The sequence below is a fragment of the Salmo salar genome, chromosome ssa16 (genome assembly GCF_905237065.1).
Source record: "Salmo salar chromosome ssa16, Ssal_v3.1, whole genome shotgun sequence".
Taxonomy (NCBI): domain Eukaryota; kingdom Metazoa; phylum Chordata; class Actinopteri; order Salmoniformes; family Salmonidae; genus Salmo; species Salmo salar.
In genome coordinates this window covers 71,762,289-71,781,352 of record NC_059457.1, presented here as the reverse complement: position 1 = coordinate 71,781,352, position 19,064 = coordinate 71,762,289, and the positions used below count along the sequence as shown (strand labels likewise).

Below are 19,064 nucleotides of genomic sequence, written 5' to 3'. Positions count from 1 at the left end.
TGTAGTAACCAAAAAAGTGTTAAACAAATCAAAATATATTTTATATTTGAGATTCTTCAAAGTAGCCACCCTTTGCCTTGATGACTGCTTTGCACAACCTTGGCATTCTCTCAACCAATTTCATGAGGTAGTCACCTGGAAGGCTTTTACAACAGTCTTGAAGGAGTTCCCACATGCTGAGCACTTGCTGGCTGTTTTTCCTTCACTCTGCTGTCAACTCATCTCAATTGGTTGAGGTCGGTGATTGTGGAGGCCAGGTCATCTGATGCAGCACTCCGTCACACTCCTTCTTGGTCAAATAGCCCTTACACAGCTTGGAGGGTAATTTTCCTGTTGAAAAACAAAGGAGAGTCCCACTAAGCGCAGACCAGATGGGAGATCGCTGCAGAATTTTATTTAATTTTTTACCTTTATTTAACTAGGCAAGTTAGTTAAGAAGCAAGCACCATCATACCACCACTACCGTTCTTCATGGTGGGAACCACACATGCGGAGATCATCCGTTCACCAACTCTGCGTCTCACAAAGACACGGCGGTTGGAACCAAAAATCTCATTCGAACTCTCAGAAGGACAGATTTCCCCCGGTCTAATGTCTACTGCTCCTGTTTCTTGGCCCAAGCAAGTCTCTTCTTCTTGTTGGTCCTTTTTAGTAGTGGTTTCTTTGCAGCAATTCAACCATGAAGGCCTGATTTCACACAGTCTCCTCTGAACAGTTGAGGTTGATCTGTCTGTTACAAGAACTCTGTGAAGCTTTTATTTGGGCTGCAATCTGAGGTGCAGATAACTGCTCATTTCTGAGGCTGGTAACTGTAATGAACTTATCCCCTGCAGCAGAGGTAACTCTGGGTCTTCCTTTCCTGTTCCGGTCCTCATGAGAGCCAGTTTCATCACAGAGCTTGATGGTTTTTGCAACTGCACTTGAAGAAATTGTAAAAGTTCACATTTTTCAGATTGACTGACCTTCATGTCTTAAAGTAATGATGAGCTGTCGTTTCTCTTCGCTTATTTGAGTTGTTCTTGCCATAATATGTGACTTGTTTCAGGAAACTAGGCTTATGTTGTGCGCCACTACTTCACAGGAGTGCCATTTGAATGTAAACTTTTAAAAATATTTTTTTATCAAAAATTTGCTCTGGCTATCTACTCTGATTTCAGAGCACTCTCATCTGTGTGTGAGAGCGCAGAATAACTGATGAATTTTAACCTGTCTGGGCAAAGTGGAATCGCGTCGCGCGAAATACAAAACCTCATAAATGCTATAACTTCAATTTCTCAAACATATGATTATTTTACACCATTTTATAGATACACCTCTCCTGAATCGAACCACGTTGTCCGATTTCAAAAAGGCTTTACAGCAAAAGCAAAACATTAGATTATGTTAGGAGAGTACCCTGCCAAAAAAAATCACACTGCCATTTTCAAAGCAACTAGATGGATCACAAATACCCAAAACACAGCTAAATGCAGCACTAACCTTTGACAATCTTCATCAGATGACACTCCTAGGACATCATGTTACACAATACATGCATTTTTTGTTCGATAAAGTTCATATTTGTATATAAAAACAGCATTTTACATCAGCGCGTGACGTTCAGAAAATATTTTCCCTCAAATGCTTCCGGTGGATCAGCGCTACAATTTACAAAATTACTATTCGAAAACATTGTTAAAATTTAATAATGTCATTCAAAGAATTATAGATTAACATCTCGTGAATGCAACCGCTTTGCCAGATTTAAAAAGAACTTTACTGGGAAATCACACTTTGCAATAAACGACGTGGTATGCTCAGAAAAATAGGCTAGGCGATACATGTTGGCGCCATCTTGGAACCATCTAAAATCAAAAATACTATTGTAAATATTCCCTTACCTTTTGATTATCTTCATCAGAAGGCACTTCCAGGAATCCCAGGTCCACAACAAATGTAGTTTTGTTCGAAAAAGTTAATAGTATGTCCCAATAGCTCCTTCTTGTTAGCGCGTTCCGAAGGCTACTCATAATGTACTGAAGCGCGCGGGACTTGTCGTCACGAATGTGCAAAAAATATATATTTACGTTCGTTCAAACATGTCAAACGTTGTATGACATAAATCTTTAGGGCCTTTTTCAACCAGAGCTTCAATAATATTCAAGGCGGACGATTGCATTGTCTTACTAAACGTTTCGGAACAAAATGGTTCCCATGGGCGCCCGCGTCATAGTAGTAATAGCCCTCCCCCTGTGACCAACTTCCCAAGCCTCTCTTTGGGTCAGTTTCTACCATAGAAGACTCAAACCACTTTGTAAAGACTGTTGACATCTAGTGGAAGCCTTAGGAAGTGCTAAATGATTAAGTCCCTGTGTGTTTCAATGGCAAAGGCTTGAAGTGATTCCACACATCAGATTTCCATTTCCTGTTAGGATTTGTCTCAGGGTTTTGACTGCCATATGAGTTCTGTTATACTCACAGACACAATTCAAACAGTTTTATAAACTTTGGAGTGTTTTCTATCCAAATCTATTAATTATATGCATATTCTAGTTACTGGGCAGGAGTAGTAACCAGATTAAATCGGGTACGTGTTTTTTATCCGGCCGTGCAAATACTGCCCCCTATCCCCAACAGGTTAAGAACGCCTTACACCGGTTTTAATTTGGCCGGTGTCAGTAAACGTTGGCAAAAAAGCGTAAATTGTTGCCAGCAGCACAGTTGCAGTCACCAACGCTCTGGATGACATAAAAACAGCCAAACCAGCTCTGTTAGGGCGAGTAAAATGGTCAGTGAACGGTTCTCTCATGTTAGCCGGTTAGCTTGACTGTTGTTAGGACAGAATGCTCAGATCAATCCTTGGAGAGATGGGTGGGGCTGAAGCTTAAGAGGGTGTGAACGATGCAGAATGGGTGTAGACAAAGCTCTCCAGCAGGTACCAAAACATTCAAAGGCCTTTTTCTCCAAAGTGAAGTTAGAAGCTTATCAACTTTCAAAGCAGAAGTATTTTCCCATTGTTCCTCAAATGCCGTGTATGATATACCGCTGTGTATCTCTGTGCCTCAGCTTTGTGCCACTACAATTTCAAATGTTGCTACACAAGGCCGAATCAAGGCGGTCAGTCACATATGGACTTGATCTTTTACCAAATAGCCCTATCTTCTGTATACCCCCCTACCTTGTCACAACAACTGATTGGCTCAAATGCATTAAGAAGGAAAGAAATTCCACAAATTAACTTTTAACAAGGCACACCAGTTAATTGAAATGTATTCCAGGTGACTACCTCATGAAGCTGGTTAAGAGAATGCCAAGAGTGTGCAAAGCTGTCAAGGCAAAGGGTGGCTACTTTGAAGAATGTAAAATATATTTTGATTTGTTTAACACTTTTTGGTTACTACATGATTTCCATATGTGTTATTTCATAGTTTTGATGTCTTCACTATTATTCTACAATGTAGAACATAGTACAAATAAAGAAAAACCCTTTAATGAGTAGGTGTGTCCAAACTTTTGACTGGTACTGTATGTAGAATATTTGCCACCTACTACATCGCACATTCAGGCAAGATCTGATTTATCTCCAGAGAAACTGCATTGAGCTCAAAAAAATAAATAAATGGAACTCAAATAATTGAACTGACGTCGGTCAATTAATTGTTTAAAAAGCTAAAAAAAATAATTGTCATTTTGGTTAATCGCTCTGCACTACCTCCCAGGACAAACTGTGTATTGCTGGGAGGACTCGGCACGATAAAGGCTGGCTGGCCAACCCAGTAGGAGGAGTTGGGGGTAGCATCGGAGCGAAGCGGCGGGGATGATGCTGGCCCGGGGTCCATTTCGGCTCCTTGTTACATCCACTAGGCCATTTGGTGTACCCAGATCCTCCCAGTCCGCTAATAGTTTTTTCGGTCAGATCTGTTAAACCCCAAAGTGTTATGGGCGAGGGACCAAAATGGAACCAGTATGAAGAAAAGTTAAAGATCCTCTTGAACATTCATTCTCCTATAAACAGATCTATATTTAGGTAACACCTGTAGGTGTGGGTAGCTTTGGAAACATGTCTCTGTGAGGTGCTCCAAGCAGCAGTGTTGAGCTGTAGTACACAGGCCTGTTAATGTGCGCTATGCAGCAGGAAGCTAACCGGCCTGCTCAGTTAAATGGTGCTAGCTGTGGGTTAACCACTATTTATAGCCTAGCCTTCCACAGTTGGTGGAGGCACAATTGTAGGTTAGTATGCTGGGAATGGGAGTGGAGGGCCATAGGCAGTAGGCATGTCTCAGTGGGTTAACCCCATGGTGTCTGCACAGATTGTAGACTAGCTCCTATTACCCTCTCGGGTACAAAATGATCACAGATCGCCCATTTTAATCTCTGATCTAGCAAGGTAGTATTGGTATTTGGTACTACGCTGGACACCTTAAACATCAATTCCATTTGAGTGCACAGCCATTGAAGCCTATCCCTCTGGGACCAATCAGCTGGTCTGGTGTTGAACGTGTCACCCACTCTGTGACGGGGGCCAGGGTCTCACCCTGTTTCACAGAGGCCATGTCTAGACTTGACAGTTAATGCAGCTTTTTCGTGTTCTGATCATGGAATAGCCTTCCCCGTAGCTCAGTTGGTAGAGCATGGTGTTTGCAACGCCAGGGTTGTGGGTTCGATTCCCACGGGGGGCCAAGTACAAAAAGAAGAATAAATAAATAAATAAATAAAATAAAATAAAAAATTGTATGAAATGAAAATGAAATGTATGCATTCACTACTGTAAGTCGCTCTGGATAAGAGCGTCTGCTAAATGACTAAAATGTAAAATGTAAAATGAATTCTGAACACGTCATGCGTCTAGATAGAAATGTCTACCGTGTCCAGATTCCCGTTTCCTGCGCCGTATTCAAATGTCAGAATGCTTTCAATAAACGGTGGGATAGGCAAAATATAACACAACATCTGATGGCTGTAGATAATTACTGTAGCTAACTAGCCAGATAACCTCTGTAGCTAGCAAGCAACGCTAAAGGCGTTGCAAACGGATTAGCGTAACTGTAGGGGCAGACCTTGTCTGACGGTGACCGCTAGGTGTGTCTGGTAATGTAAGTGTAGACATGCGACTGCTGCGATCAGAATACAAAGATGGCATTGAACAGATGGTCTACAAAAGTGGCTTTGGTCTGATTGTATTCAGATTTGTCTTGACCACCTCAGTCTGGACGCGTCCAGCCTACCGGAAGTGCATACAGTGGGCGACGTCATCTGTACTCCTCCCAAAAATCTTGTGTTTTGGGACTGAGGCACCTTTTCATTATAACGGTGGAGGAAATACATTCCTAGCATGTGAGGAATATGTTTCCTGGCCTCATAAAAGCTAGCCACCTAGCTAATATTTTGAAAAACTATTTTTTTGGTTTGGCTTCAGGTAGGCTGATCTGACCATGTGCTCACACTTTGTGTGTGTGTGTCTTCCCTACACACACACACACAGTCCGCTACAGCTCCTTTTGTCTCTTCTCCCCCCCTGCTCTAGCCCTTGCTCTAATGGCTGTCACAAGACCCACACAGCCCCTGGGCTGTCCACACCACTGCCTGAACACAACTCTGCTCTGTGTGTGTGTAAGTGTGCGTGATGAGCGACCCGTTGAGCCACCTCGTTATCACACGGGGGCGAGACGCAGAAGCCCCTCGCGGACGCGACGGCGTTCCCATCCGGGGCTGCAGCCCAGTCTGAGATTCAACAGGCTTTCCTTCCGGTGTCCCGTTTCTCACGTAGCACCTCGTCGGTTCAATCCGCAAACAAGCAGGTGAAGTAGACCACACTTTGAGTCTATTGAACACAACTCAAGTTTTTATGGCTGATACTCGCCTCTTCCATTGAGACCACAGCCCTTTCTCTCCAAGTGCTGAAGGAAAACATGTTTTCTGTTGGAGTGTTTCTTCAGAGGCCGGTACTGTAGCAGCTGCACTGTGATCAATAGCAGCTGCATTATTGACTGGTCTCTACTCTCACAGCCCGCCCAGCGTTGGCTGGTCTCTACTCTCACAGCCCGCCCAGCGTTGGCTGGTCTCTACTCTCACAGCCCGCCCAGCGTTGGCTGGTCTCTACTCTCACAGCCCGCCCAGCGTTGGCTGGTCTCTACTCTCACAGCCCGCCCAGCGTTGGCTGGTCTCTACTCTCACAGCCCGCCCAGCGTTGGCTGGTCTCTACTCTCACAGCCCGCCCAGCGTTGGCTGGTCTCTACTCTCACAGCCCGCCCAGCGTTGGCTGGTCTCTACTCTCACAGCCCGCCCAGCGTTGGCTGGTCTCTACTCTCACAGCCCGCCCAGCGTTGGCTGGTCTCTACTCTCACAGCCCGCCCAGCGTTGGCTGGTCTCTACTCTCACAGCCCGCCCAGCGTTGGCTGGTCTCTACTCTCACAGCCCGCCCAGCGTTGGCTGGTCTCTACTCTCACAGCCCGCCCAGCGTTGGCTGGTCTCTACTCTCACAGCCCGCCCAGCGTTGGCTGGTCTCTACTCTCACAGCCCGCCCAGCGTTGGCTGGCTTCTCTGCTGGCCTAAAGTGGCTCAACTCCTTCAGTCTCTCGCGGACTCTGTCACGTGTGGCTCTATATCCGATGGGAGAATGCACAGACATCTACATACTGTACCATGGAGTAAACCACGACCTCTCCCCCATCTCTTTCCTCCTGTCTTTGTCTGCTCTGTCCCCCCCCCATCCGTAGTGTGTTCTGGTAAGAGGTAGGGTCAGCAGTGGGTCAGTTACCTGGTATGTGTAGTAGATACAGTACAGACAGGGTCTGTTAGTGAGGTAGGGTCAGTTACCTGGTATGTGTAGTAGATACAGTACAGACGGGGTCTGTTAGTGAGGTAGGGTCAGTTACCTGGTATGTGTAGTAGATACAGTACAGACAGGGTCTGTTAGTGAGGTAGGGTCAGTTACCTGGTATGTGTAGTAGGTACAGTACAGACAGGGTCTGTTAGTGAGGTAGGGTCAGTTACCTGGTATGTGTAGTAGGTACAGTACAGACAGGGTCTGTTAGTGAGGTAGGGTCAGTTACCTGGTATGTGTAGTAGATACAGTACAGACAGGGTCTGTTAGTGAGGTAGGGTCAGTTACCTGGTATGTGTAGTAGATACAGTACAGACAGGGTCTGTTAGTGAGGTAGGGTCAGTTACCTGGTATGTGTAGTAGATACAGTACAGACAGGGTCTGTTAGTGAGGTAGGGTCAGTTACCTGGTATGTGTAGTAGATACAGTACAGACAGGGTCTGTTAGTGAGGTAGGGTCAGTTACCTGGTATGTGTAGTAGATACAGTACAGACAGGGTCTGTTAGTGAGGTAGGGTCAGTTACCTGGTATGTGTAGTAGATACAGTACAGACAGGGTCTGTTAGTGAGGTAGGGTCAGTTACCTGGTATGTGTAGTAGGTACAGTACAGACAGGGTCTGTTAGTGAGGTAGGGTCAGTTACCTGGTATGTGTAGTAGATACAGTACAGACAGGGTCTGTTAGTGAGGTAGGGTCAGTTACCTGGTATGTGTACTAGATACAGTACAGACAGGGTCTGTTAGTGAGGTAGGGTCAGTTACCTGGTATGTGTAGTAGATACAGTATAGTTACACACTGTCTCGGTCGTCTCGTGCTGCTGCTCACTAGACCATCTCTCTCTCACCACTGCTCATCTGGTTTGTGTTGAGGCAACAATATACGTTCCTGATCTGTGTGTTTATGATTTCTCTCTCTGTGTGTGTGTGTGTGTGTGTGTGTGTGTGTGTGTGTGTGTGTGTGTGTGTGTGTGAGGCATTGCCTGCGTAGCCTAGACCATACATTGCCTGCCCTAAAGTGGATTAGCTCATCACCCAACGCCTGTACCCCCCTCTACCCACCCCCCTCCCCCTCTACCCTCCCCCCTCTACCCACCCCCCTCTACCCACCCCCCTCTACCCACCCCCCTCTACCCACCCCCTCTACCCACCCCCTCTACACACCCCCCTCTACCCCCCTCTACCCACCCCCTCTACCCACCCCCCTCTACCCACCCCCCTCTACCCTCTACCCCCCCCCACCCCCCCCTCTCTCCATGCTCAAATGTCACCTTACATCTTCATCTGACCCCTCCCCCCTGGTGCTATTAGCCCCCCATTACCAGCCAGCTCACCTCCCTTTACCTTGCCTCTGATGTGCTGGACCAACCTTTATGGCAGCTAGGCTATATGCTTTAGCAGTGTGTGGCATAATAACATGGATGGATGGCAGTAACAACATGGATGGATGACCATCCGTTAGAGCAATCCTGGTTGCTGTGAGCTATCGTATTACCATGTAGGATGACATAAAGTGATTTCAGCATTCTGTCATTCCTCCGGGAAGCTCCGCCTCTAGTGGGAGTTGGCTTATGTGTTTCCAGGGAGTCGTTGACTTGAGAAGGAAGGAATGGGAACGCGTGGGATTTGCTTCTGGTTTTACTGGATGAATGTAGAAGGACTGACGAGAGGGTTTCAGTGCTGTGTGGAGAGACTGTGTTGAATGGCCTACTAGCTAATAGTGTCAGTGTGATCTGTCTAACTCTGGTGATAGTCTAAGGAGTGGGGAGGTTGAATGTACGCCTGCTGAGCTCCGGTCTTTAGAATTGGACAGAGGCCAGCACATCTGGCTGTGGTTAGGGGCTTTATGAAGTGTCTGGAAGCTGCCTGTTCAGTGATAACCCCCCAGCTTCAGGTTACCTCTCCAGGGCCACCGTATCAGACCAGGGGCCCACAAAGACCCCTGACTCAGTCAGCTCCTTCCCTGCCTGCTGTGTTCAGACAAGGCCCCTGACTCAGTCAGCTCCTTCCCTGCCTGCTGTGTCCAGACAAGGCCCCTGACTCAGTCAGCTCCTTCCCTGCCTGCTGTGTCCAGACAAGGCCCCTGACTCAGTCAGCTCCTTCCCTGCCTGCTGTGTTCAGACAAGGCCCCTGACTCCAGTCAGCTCCTTCCCGGCCTGCTGTGTCCAGACAAGGCCCCTGACTCAGTCAGCTCCTTCCCTGCCTGCTGTGTCCAGACAAGGCCCCTGACTCAGTCAGCTCCTTCCCTGCCTGCTGTGTCCAGACAAGGCCCCTGACTCAGTCAGCTCCTTCCCTGCCTGCTGTGTCCAGACAAGGCCCCTGACTCAGTCAGCTCCTTCCCTGCCTGCTGTGTCCAGACAAGGCCCCTGTAGCTCAGCTCCAGCAGGTTGTTATTGGAGGATGAGGCGTGATGTGAGGTGAGTGTTTGTGTTGTGTGATAGTGGAGGGGAGTTTAGGACTGGTATGGGAGAGGGGACTGGCTGGAGCAATGTGGGCCCTCCTGAAGCCTTATCTCACACCGATTGGTTGATCGATCATCCTCCACTTCCTGTCTATAGCCTACATTCCTTCCTGCTTTATTTTCTAGTCCACCCTGCCCCATGACCTGAATCTGAGACATGAGAAATCAGTGGGCACAAAAATACATTCACGTCACGGGTAGTGAATTGGCCTACATATCCAACAATGTTACGGAGATTCCTCTTCGTTTTCTCGATAAAACCAACATTTTCTTCCAAAGATTGTCACCCAAGCGTCATGCTTTAAGGACTGCGTTCTCTGGGCTCACGGAGTTGGGGGGGGCCGCAGGGGGGTGAAAACTGAACCTCTCCAATGCACCTGTGACCTTTCACCTCGACCAAAGGCTTGCCTGTCTCGACGGGGACTCGAGTGATCAGTAATGTCACTGATGTTTTTATAGACAGTGGCCCCGGGATCAAAGTTGAGAGGATTTTAAGTCCAGAGAGTAAAGGCATGGAGGCTTTCGTCTCATCCGTAGCTGGAGAGAATAAGTTGCTCGGCTTTTGTAATTAACCATGCGTATTTTCAATTGACTGTGGATTGTTCACTCATAATAGGCGACGGTCCAGAGATGGTCGTCGTGTGTGTGTGTGTGTGTGTGCGCGTCGTGTTCAGATAGAAGCAGCTGTCTATCATCAAAAACAACACTGCTGTGGCTGTTATCATACACACTGCAGCCCCACAGTAGTGGAAATCCCCATTTTGGTTTCTATCCGGATAATTATTAGCAGCTTTTATCTGTTTTGAGGGGTTTGAGACTGAGGGAGAGTAAGAGACTATTTCTGTCTCTGCTGAGAGGGAGAGAGGAGAACTGTGGGAATGTTTGTTCAGCCCAGACATTGTCTGTCTGTTTGGATGCTGGTGGTTGTTCTGTATCTATGCTAGGCTTAACCAGCCACGTGACGCTACACAGTGGACTTAATCAAAGGGATGATGGTTGTCTATGGAAACAACTCTCACGGTTAGTCAGCTGTAGGCCACTATGTACATAGCTAAGATGGGATTTACTGTAAGAAGGCATGTTTTGCAAGTTCAAGTGGCGTGTGTGCGCACGCACACACTTATTAACCCTAACCCTGCTGATCAGTGTATTACTGTTACCCTCGGTTGACCTCGTGATGACTGACCTGCTATCTTCTCCTTTTCTCTTCGTCTCTACAGGGGAGACATGTCAAAACTGGACAGCTGGCCGCCATCAAGGTCATGGACGTCACAGAGGTAAAGAAGTTCAGACTAACTGTAACAACCCACCCCTCACCGTGTGTGTGTGTGTGTATTGTTCAAGGAGGATGTTACATGGCCTGGTCAATTGGTGAAACAGTGTAGTCCTGAGCTGAGATGACCTTTGACATTTCAAACTGCCTGCTCTGCCTGTTTTATTTGTCAACCAGGTCTCAGATCAGCTGACCATTGTCTTATTTGGGCCTCAGATTAAAGGATAACTGGCCTCACGTCAGGTGGTTTTGCAGGGTTATTACATTGAGATTGACGCCAAGAGCCTTAACCAGGGTTGTTGAAAGTGTCTTCGCCTATTCAAAAATCTAAAATGCTACCTTCAATTAGTGGAAGTACAAGCTCTTGATGTATTTTAGCTGTGTGTGTGTGTGTGTGTGTGTGTGTGTGTGTGTGTGTGTGTGTGTGTGTGTGTGTGTGTGTGTGTGTGTGTATTTATACATATATATATACACATACATACATACACACACACACACACGTATGTGTATATATGTGTGTGTGTCTATATATATATATATATATACACACACACACACACACACAGTGTATATTCACACACACACACACACACACACACACGTGTGTATACAAAAGTATGTGGATTCGGCTATTTCAGTGTATAAAATTGAGCACACAGCCATGCAATCTCCATAGACAAAAATTGGCAGCAGAATGGGCTTATTGAAGAGCCTAGTGACTTTCAACCGTCATAGGATGCCACCTTTCCAACAAGTCAGTTTGTCAAATATCTGCCCTGCTAGAGCTGCCCCGGTCAACTGTAAGTACTGTTATTGTGAAGTGGAAACGTCTAGGAGCAACAACGACTCAGCCGCAAAGCAGTAAGTCACACAAGCTCACAGAACGGGAGTGCTGAAGCATGTGAAAATCATTGGTCCTCGGTTGCAACATTCACTACGAGTTCCAAACTGCCTCTGGAAGCAACTTGATCACAAGAACTGTTCATCAGGAGCTTCATGAAATGGGTTTCCATGGCCGAGCAGCCGCACACAAGCCTAAGATCACCATGCGCAATGCCAAGCATTGGCTGGAGTGGTGTAAAGCTTGCCGCCATTGGACTCTGGAGCAGTGGAAACATGTTCTCTGGAGTGATGAATCACGCTTCACCATCTTGCATTCTGACGGACGAATCTGGGTTTGGCGGATGCCAGGAGAACGCTACCAGCCCCAATGAATAGTGCCAACTGTGAAGTTTGGTGGAGGAGGAATAATGGACTGGGGCTGATTTTCATGGTTCAGGCTAGGCCCCTTAGTTCCAGTGAAGGGAAATCTTAACACTACAGCATACAATGACATTCTTGATTCTGTGCTTCTCACTTTGTGGCAACAGTTTGGGGAAGGCCCTTTCCTGTTTCAACATGACAATGCCACCGTCCACAATTCGAGGTCCAAACATAAATGGTTTGTCGTGATTGGTGTGGAAGAACTTGACTGGCCTGCACAGAGCCCTGACCTCAACCCCATCAAACACCTTTGGGATGAATTTGAACGGCCACTGAGTCAGGCCTAATCGCCCAACATCTGTGCACAACCTCACTAATACTCTTGTGGCTGAATGGAAGCCAAGTCCCTGCAGCAATGTTCCAACATCTAGTAGAAAGCCTTCCCAGTGTGGAGTGTGGAGGTTGTTATAGCAGCAAAGGGGGGACCAACTCCATATTAATGCAATGATTTTGGAATGAGGTGTTTGACGTTCATGTCGTGTTGTGGTCTTGTATTGTAGTTAGTCAACTCCTCATTTAGAATGTGCTAGTCTACATGGAAGTTCTTTTGAGGTCCGTCTACATTTCAGGAAGAACTTTGACTTCTCCGTAATCAGCCACTCGTAAATCTCAGGATAATAATCAGAGCTCATTACAGCTAAAGCCAGCAGGATGTTTTATGGCTAAATTATGTCATTTTGAGGCAGGCAGGAGGGCAGCCCTTTGCGCTCTCTGTGGCATTCTGCTACTGAAATAGGACCTCCCAGTGAATATGGAACTAGCTGGGCCACACACACACACAACCTAATGCAATCAACCCCCCCCCCCCCCCCCCCATCCCAAGGGACTTGTGGTTAGTTTTATGATATAGCCTTTGTACTATAGGCCTACCATGTGGCCCATGTCGAATAACGTTTACTCTTAAACATTGCCTAAGTCAAATTCTCAATTCCGTTGCATGCCAATTTGGTCATTCTGGTTCTCGACCAGTTTCTCTGTTCTTATGCCCTGACTTGCCCCTGCCTGCCACTCCCTGCTGCCTGTCATGAGTAAGGCTCTGATGATGTGTTGCCTAACCGTTTCCTGCCATGGGTGTCATAGGGCATGTCTCACCTGGTTCCCACAAAGCCAAAAAGGTCTATCGCTACAATTCATGAAAACAAAAATGAGTTGTTTTTTAGTGTTAGTTTAAGGTTAGGCATGAAGTTGGCATTGTGGATAAGGTTAGGCTTAAAATAAAAATTAAGAATAGAAATTGTAGAAATAGGTGGGGTTTATTACTCTGTGGTAACTAGTGAGGACCCACTCCACCCCGCTGTTACGTCGTCATACACCTGCCCTGATATCGCCTCTAGTCTAAGATATGATGGATAGATGTAGTGCGATTCACCTCTATAGGCAGGTTACGTACACACACACAGAAGTACAGTTATATGAGTATGAATGACTCTGTAGCTTCACCCTGCCAGGTGGAAGAGCGCTTGTTACCTCAACAACAGCTCTCTGTTGTCCTAGCAATCTGTTACTGTTGCTGAGAGAGGGAGAGGTGGGCAGGGCCGTCCTGGGCAGCACTGTTAGCCAGCTCCAAGCTCTGCTCTCCCAGTTTAAATGCCTGGCTATGCTGTGTATTGTTTTACCCTTTGACCTACATGGTGCTGAGTTAACCGCTTGAATGATAATGGCAATGAAATGTACATTTCTGTCTAAATAGACAATCACATACCCAAAAGTGAATTCCCCCCCTCGTTTTTGTCCTAGTGATTGTCAGGAATGCTCAGGCAGCCGCCTGTCCCTGTTCACAAACAGCTGCGGGGAAAATGGGAAAGAGGGAGGGAGAGCAGCAATACAGCTGCCTGCACAGCCGACAGACAGCCTCTACCTGCTGGTCCTGGAAGGGTCTGGTGGAAGAGAACTGTGTGCGTGTTCCTACGTGCGTCTTTAAACACACCTCTGCCGTCACAGGGCTTTACCACTCGCTGTGTGTCAGTTGGTGTCACTGTTAATCATTGTTTAAGTTGTTGCAACAGAAGAGATCGCGGCGTGACCTTTTCTCGCCGTTTTCATGTGAGGTGGGGGAGGGAGGCTGTTTTTGTGTGGGTGTTAAGGTCTTGGATGTGTAAAACCCCATTTGTGTGTGTGTGTGTGTGTGTGTGTGTGTGTGTTTAGGTTATGAATGGGGATAGCACATTGAAATCATTCTACTGCTGAAAAGCCTGATTTTAAAATGATTCTCTCCTGAAGTTGGAAATAAATGTGTAGGCATGGGCTCTAATGGAATTCCAGTTGTTTAGCGGAGGGGGTTTGATATATACATGTACAGTCGTATTAGGGCTGTGGTAAATTAAACATCTTTTAAATAATTTTTTTTAAATAATAATCGGTTTTCTGTAAAAACGATAAGAAAAATTCATAAAATTCCACGTCAATTCACAATGCTGCTGCGCTTCTGCCAGCAACGGTTTGTGTCTCACGGTTAGTCCCTTTTCAGATGGTTAAGCATTGCACCTGTACCTCAATTCCACCTCAAAGTTTGCATTTCCTTCTCATTGAACTTCTCAAAGTATTGCCATACAGGGCTTAGCTGCTGTCGCTTGCCTTTCTGTCTTTTTCCGTCCGTTAACTACGATGGTATAATGTTGGAGAGTCGACTCCCACGTGACTCTTAACATTCAGTATGTTTAGAACGGAGGAGACTGATTAGTTGCCGTAATTCCGTGAAGACAAACACTCGCATCTTTCGTCGTGAGGGATGGCGAGAGAGGAGCGGTGCACAGAATAGGCAGGTTGGTCACCAGGCAGACAGGCAGAACCGTGCACTAGGCCTATCTATCAGAATAGGCAGGTTGGGTCACCAGGCAGACAGGCAGAACCGTGCACTAAGCCTATCTATCAGAATAGGCAGGTTGGGTCACCAGGCAGACAGGCAGAACCGTGCACTAAGCCTATCTATCAGAATAGGCAGGTTGGGTCACCAGGCAGACGGGCAGAACCGTGCACTAAGCCTATCTATCAGAATAGGCAGGTTGGTCACCAGGCAGACAGGCAGAACCGTGCACTAAGCCTATCTATCAGAATAGGCAGGTTGGTCACCAGGCAGACAGGCAGAACCGTGCACTAAGCCTATCTATCAGAATAGGCAGGTTGGTCACCAGGCAGACAGGCAGAACCGTGCACTAAGCCTATCTATCAGAATAGGCAGGTTGGTCACCAGGCAGACAGGCAGAACCGTGCACTAAGCCTATCTATCAGAATAGGCAGGTTGGTCACCAGGCAGACAGGCAGAACCGTGCACTAAGCCTATCTATCGGCAATCAAAAGCTGTGTCTCACAATGGAATGCTGTACACACTCGCATCATTAGCGAAGAGAAAGAGCAGGCGAGCCAGGGAGGGGGCAGGCAGAACCGGGCTCATGTGTCTTGGTAATCTGTCTCTCGCAATGTCTTGTCTTCCTTGATTTGCAAATTCACCAAAGTAGCCTGAAGTTCGCCTCTTCCTCTCTGGTTTTATTTAAATGACACAACTTTCCCCAGGCCTCTTACGCTGTAACACGGAAAATAATGGAACTGTACTGTGGTTTTAAATTTGTGGAAGGAAACCGTTTCTGTTTGGAATTTTTCTTAATGTTAAGGATCTCAATTTAGTTTAAATGTTCACACTCCTAAGTCGTATAGAGAGATGGGTCACAGATGGTATAATGGATTCTGTCTGCCATGGACCACACACACACAATGAGATACACATCATTAATACCCAAACAAAGAAGTCGTTAGGGCAGTGTGTGTACTGCGTAGCCGAGATGTCACATTGTTTAGGGGCCGTGGATGAATGAGGGTTTAATTCCCCCCTACAAAGGCACTTACCAACCCCCACGAGACTTGGCCTTTGTGGAATGTGGGAAATGATGGATAATAATCAATCTGGAACCGTCCGCACACACACACACGATAGTTATTTTCCTATGAGGTCTTCCTCCCCCTTCTCTCTTCATCTAATGACTAGTGGTGTCTGTGTGCCTGTAGGATGAGGAGGAGGAGATCAAACTGGAGATCAATATGCTGAAGAAGTACTCCCATCACAGAAACATTGCCACATACTACGGTGCTTTTATCAAGAAGAGTCCCCCGGGGCACGATGACCAACTGTGGGTGAGTGTCTAGCAGGACTGTTTCCCAATGGCTTTTACTGTTTTGACACTCATTTAGCCTTAGAAGTGCTTATGTATTCATCTGTGTGTGTTTCCTGTAGCTGGTGATGGAGTTCTGTGGGGCGGGCTCCATCACAGACCTGGTGAAGAACACTAAAGGAAACCAGCTTAAGGAGGACTGGATCGCCTACATCTCCAGAGAAATCCTCCGGGTGAGCTTCTCCTCCGGCCCCCTCCATCCCCTCCTCTTCCCTTTTACCTCCTGTCTTCAGTCTCCTTGTTCATTATGTAATACACATGTAAATAGAAAGGTGACAAGTCTTCACCCTCCACTACATCAATGCTCAGCTCTGGTCTTAGACATGTGGTCTCATCTCTACACACTTCCCTCTCCTCCTCCTCCTCCTCTTCTTCAGGGACTGGCCCACCTGCACGCCCACCACGTCATCCACCGTGACATCAAGGGACAGAACGTCCTGCTCACAGAGAACGCCGAGGTCAAGCTTGGTGAGTGACATTGTTTTGTACGTTACGGACAACAACCCTGATTGGTCTAAACCCTGCAGCTGCCAATCTCGGAACTCCAAAATCACAGCCATTTTAGCCAGTCACCTAGTCTAGGTGTTTACTGCAGTGCAGTTGTATATAACTAGTTTCAACTTGTCTCTTCTGATTGGTTGTCTTGTCAGTGGACTTTGGCGTGAGTGCCCAGTTGGACCGAACGGTGGGGAGGAGGAACACATTCATCGGGACGCCCTATTGGATGGCGCCCGAGGTCATCGCCTGTGACGAGAACCCTGAGGCCACCTACGACTACAGAGTAAGACCCTCTTCCTCACAGTACTCAGATCTTTTAGCCCCCTATGTCCTCCTTGACATCTTTAGCTACTGGTACGATGTGGGGTCGAGGATGTTGCTCCTCAGTGTCTGATGTAGTGTGTGTGTGTTGCTATCTCTGATGCCTCTCTCACTGTGTGTCTCTCAGAGTGACTTGTGGTCCACTGGAATCACGGCCATTGAAATGGCCGAAGGAGCTCCTCGTAAGTACCTGCCTTCCCCAGGTCCCACCTCTATCGTCTCTTTTAGATGGCAACTCTATTGGTTCCTTCTGCCCTTGTCTTTTGCTTTTCTCGCTGTCATGTTTCTACTGATTCCCTCCTTTATCTCTTCTGGTGTGTGTGTTCACTTTCAGCGCTGTGCGACATGCATCCGATGCGAGCACTCTTCCTCATCCCAAGGAACCCTCCCCCGCGTCTCAAGTCCAAGAAGTGGTAAGTTACCAAGATTCTGTCAGCCGGGTTTAGAGGTCTCCTCTCTCGCTCTCCTCCCCCCTCCTCCTCCTCTCTGAACAGCTGTGGCACATGGGAGGAAGGCCTGTTGGCTCACGGCGAGGCTCCCCAGCCCTCGTTCCGGGGGAAAACTCAACCCTCAGACTTTCCTCTGGCACCGGTGCATTTACGATTATGACCGCTTTTCTTCTGAGACGACGGGTTTTTCCCAGAATATTCATTGTATATAAGTTATGAATGGCTCACTGGGTTTCTGTCTTAATGGATAAAACAGGACCTGCCTATTTCAGACTTGTAGGTTCTCAGGCTCTTGACGGTTAGTTTCAGTCTGTCATTTGTTGTCTTGTCAGAGGGTTGTAGAAGATGGATTTATTTTATGTCAGACAACAAACCCCTCAGACCACATGTTTACTGGTGGTAATACGACTGGTGGTGATCTCATTAGCGGCCTCATCTGCCCCCCCCCCCTTAGGTCTAAGAAGTTTTGCAGCTTCATCGAGGGCTCCCTGGTGAAGAACTACAACCAGCGGCCCCCCACCGAGCAGCTGCTCAAGCACCCCTTCATCAGGGACCAGCCCAACGAGAGGCAGGTCCGCATCCAGCTCAAAGACCACATCGACCGCACCAAGAAGAAGAGGGGAGAGAAAGGTGAGTCTACCTGTTTAATCACAGTCTTAAAGTAATACTGTCAAAATGATGACGGTGCCCTTTTAGTGTAAGAGCTGTTTTGAAAAGATTGCCTGAAATCTCTGCCTGTTTTGGGTGGGAAATCACCAGGTGGTAAATTAGTTAATAGACCAATGAGAGAGTTCCAAACCATTTTCCCAACTCAGACCAATCCCAGATACTTTGGGAGTATAAATTGCTCTTTGCTAAGTAGCTATTTTGTTTTCAATTAAAATGGTTGAAAAGAAACAAATCACATTAACGTACTTAATTGTTACCCAGAAATGATTTGATGTTAAGAAATGATTTGATGTTTACATTGAATAGCCCATGTTTCTACATCTTGCCACACTATCCACGTCTTGTTTTTTCAGATGAGACTGAATATGAGTACAGCGGGAGTGAGGAGGAAGAGGAGGATGCTGGAGAGCAAGAGGGAGAGCCTAGGTAATGTCTTAGTGTTACACGTTGATGTACACAGTTCATTTTGCAATTCACAATCTAGCCGGGAAAGCACTCCTCGCCTGCCACCAGTGTAGTGAACACCTACCTGGAATCGCTAAACAACTCCACCCATCTGACACAGAAACCGACTTAACTATTCCCTTGAAATAATCTTGAATTAACTCATGAACTAACTTACTGTTCCCATGAACTAAATCACTATTCCCTCGTATCCGCTGGTCCACCCTGCAGCTCCATAGTGAACATGCCGGGGGAGTCGACGCTGCGTAAGGACTTCATCCGGCTGCAGCAGGAGAACAAGGAGCGCTCGGAGGCGCTGCGCCGACAGCAGCTCCTGCAGGAGCAGCAGCTCCGTGAGCAGGAGGAGTACAAGCGCCAACTATTGGCCGAGAGGCAGAAACGCATTGAGCAACAGAAGGAGCAGAGGAGGCGACTGGAGGAGGTAGAGTTAATAAACATTGATTCATAGATGTAAACTTTTTTTTAAAGTAAAACTTGTATGTAGAATTTAGGGTGCGAGTACAGTGCGAGGTGCTGCATGCTCTGAATAACTCGATTGGCGAGTTCTGCTGTCTGAAGAAATGGGCGGGGTGTAGGTTGATCCTGCAGCCACGATTGGACAGAGAAACTGTGATCACCCCATAGAGGGTCGAACTTGGATAGCCCACAATGACTCAGCCCATGCTGTCACAGAAGACTGCCATTACAAGGATAAAAGGTGTCCTA

The 19,064-nt window shown here is 47.0% G+C and overlaps 1 protein-coding gene across 16 annotated transcripts in view; it reads left to right on the top strand.

Annotated features, from left to right (window-relative positions):
• LOC106574534 (mitogen-activated protein kinase kinase kinase kinase 4) overlaps nt 1-19,064 on the top strand; it is a 45,308-nt gene that overhangs the window by 9,125 nt on the left and 17,119 nt on the right. For all 16 annotated transcript variants that reach the window (XM_045697678.1, XM_045697677.1, XM_014150482.2 and 13 more), the window contains exons 3-12: nt 10,479-10,535; nt 15,794-15,919; nt 16,020-16,130; nt 16,335-16,425; nt 16,608-16,738; nt 16,904-16,958; nt 17,111-17,189; nt 17,680-17,855; nt 18,248-18,320; nt 18,570-18,780. In XM_045697678.1, the coding sequence (XP_045553634.1) occupies nt 10,479-10,535; nt 15,794-15,919; nt 16,020-16,130; nt 16,335-16,425; nt 16,608-16,738; nt 16,904-16,958; nt 17,111-17,189; nt 17,680-17,855; nt 18,248-18,320; nt 18,570-18,780 (1,110 nt within the window). The remainder of the gene's footprint in view (nt 1-10,478; nt 10,536-15,793; nt 15,920-16,019; nt 16,131-16,334; nt 16,426-16,607; nt 16,739-16,903; nt 16,959-17,110; nt 17,190-17,679; nt 17,856-18,247; nt 18,321-18,569; nt 18,781-19,064) is intronic.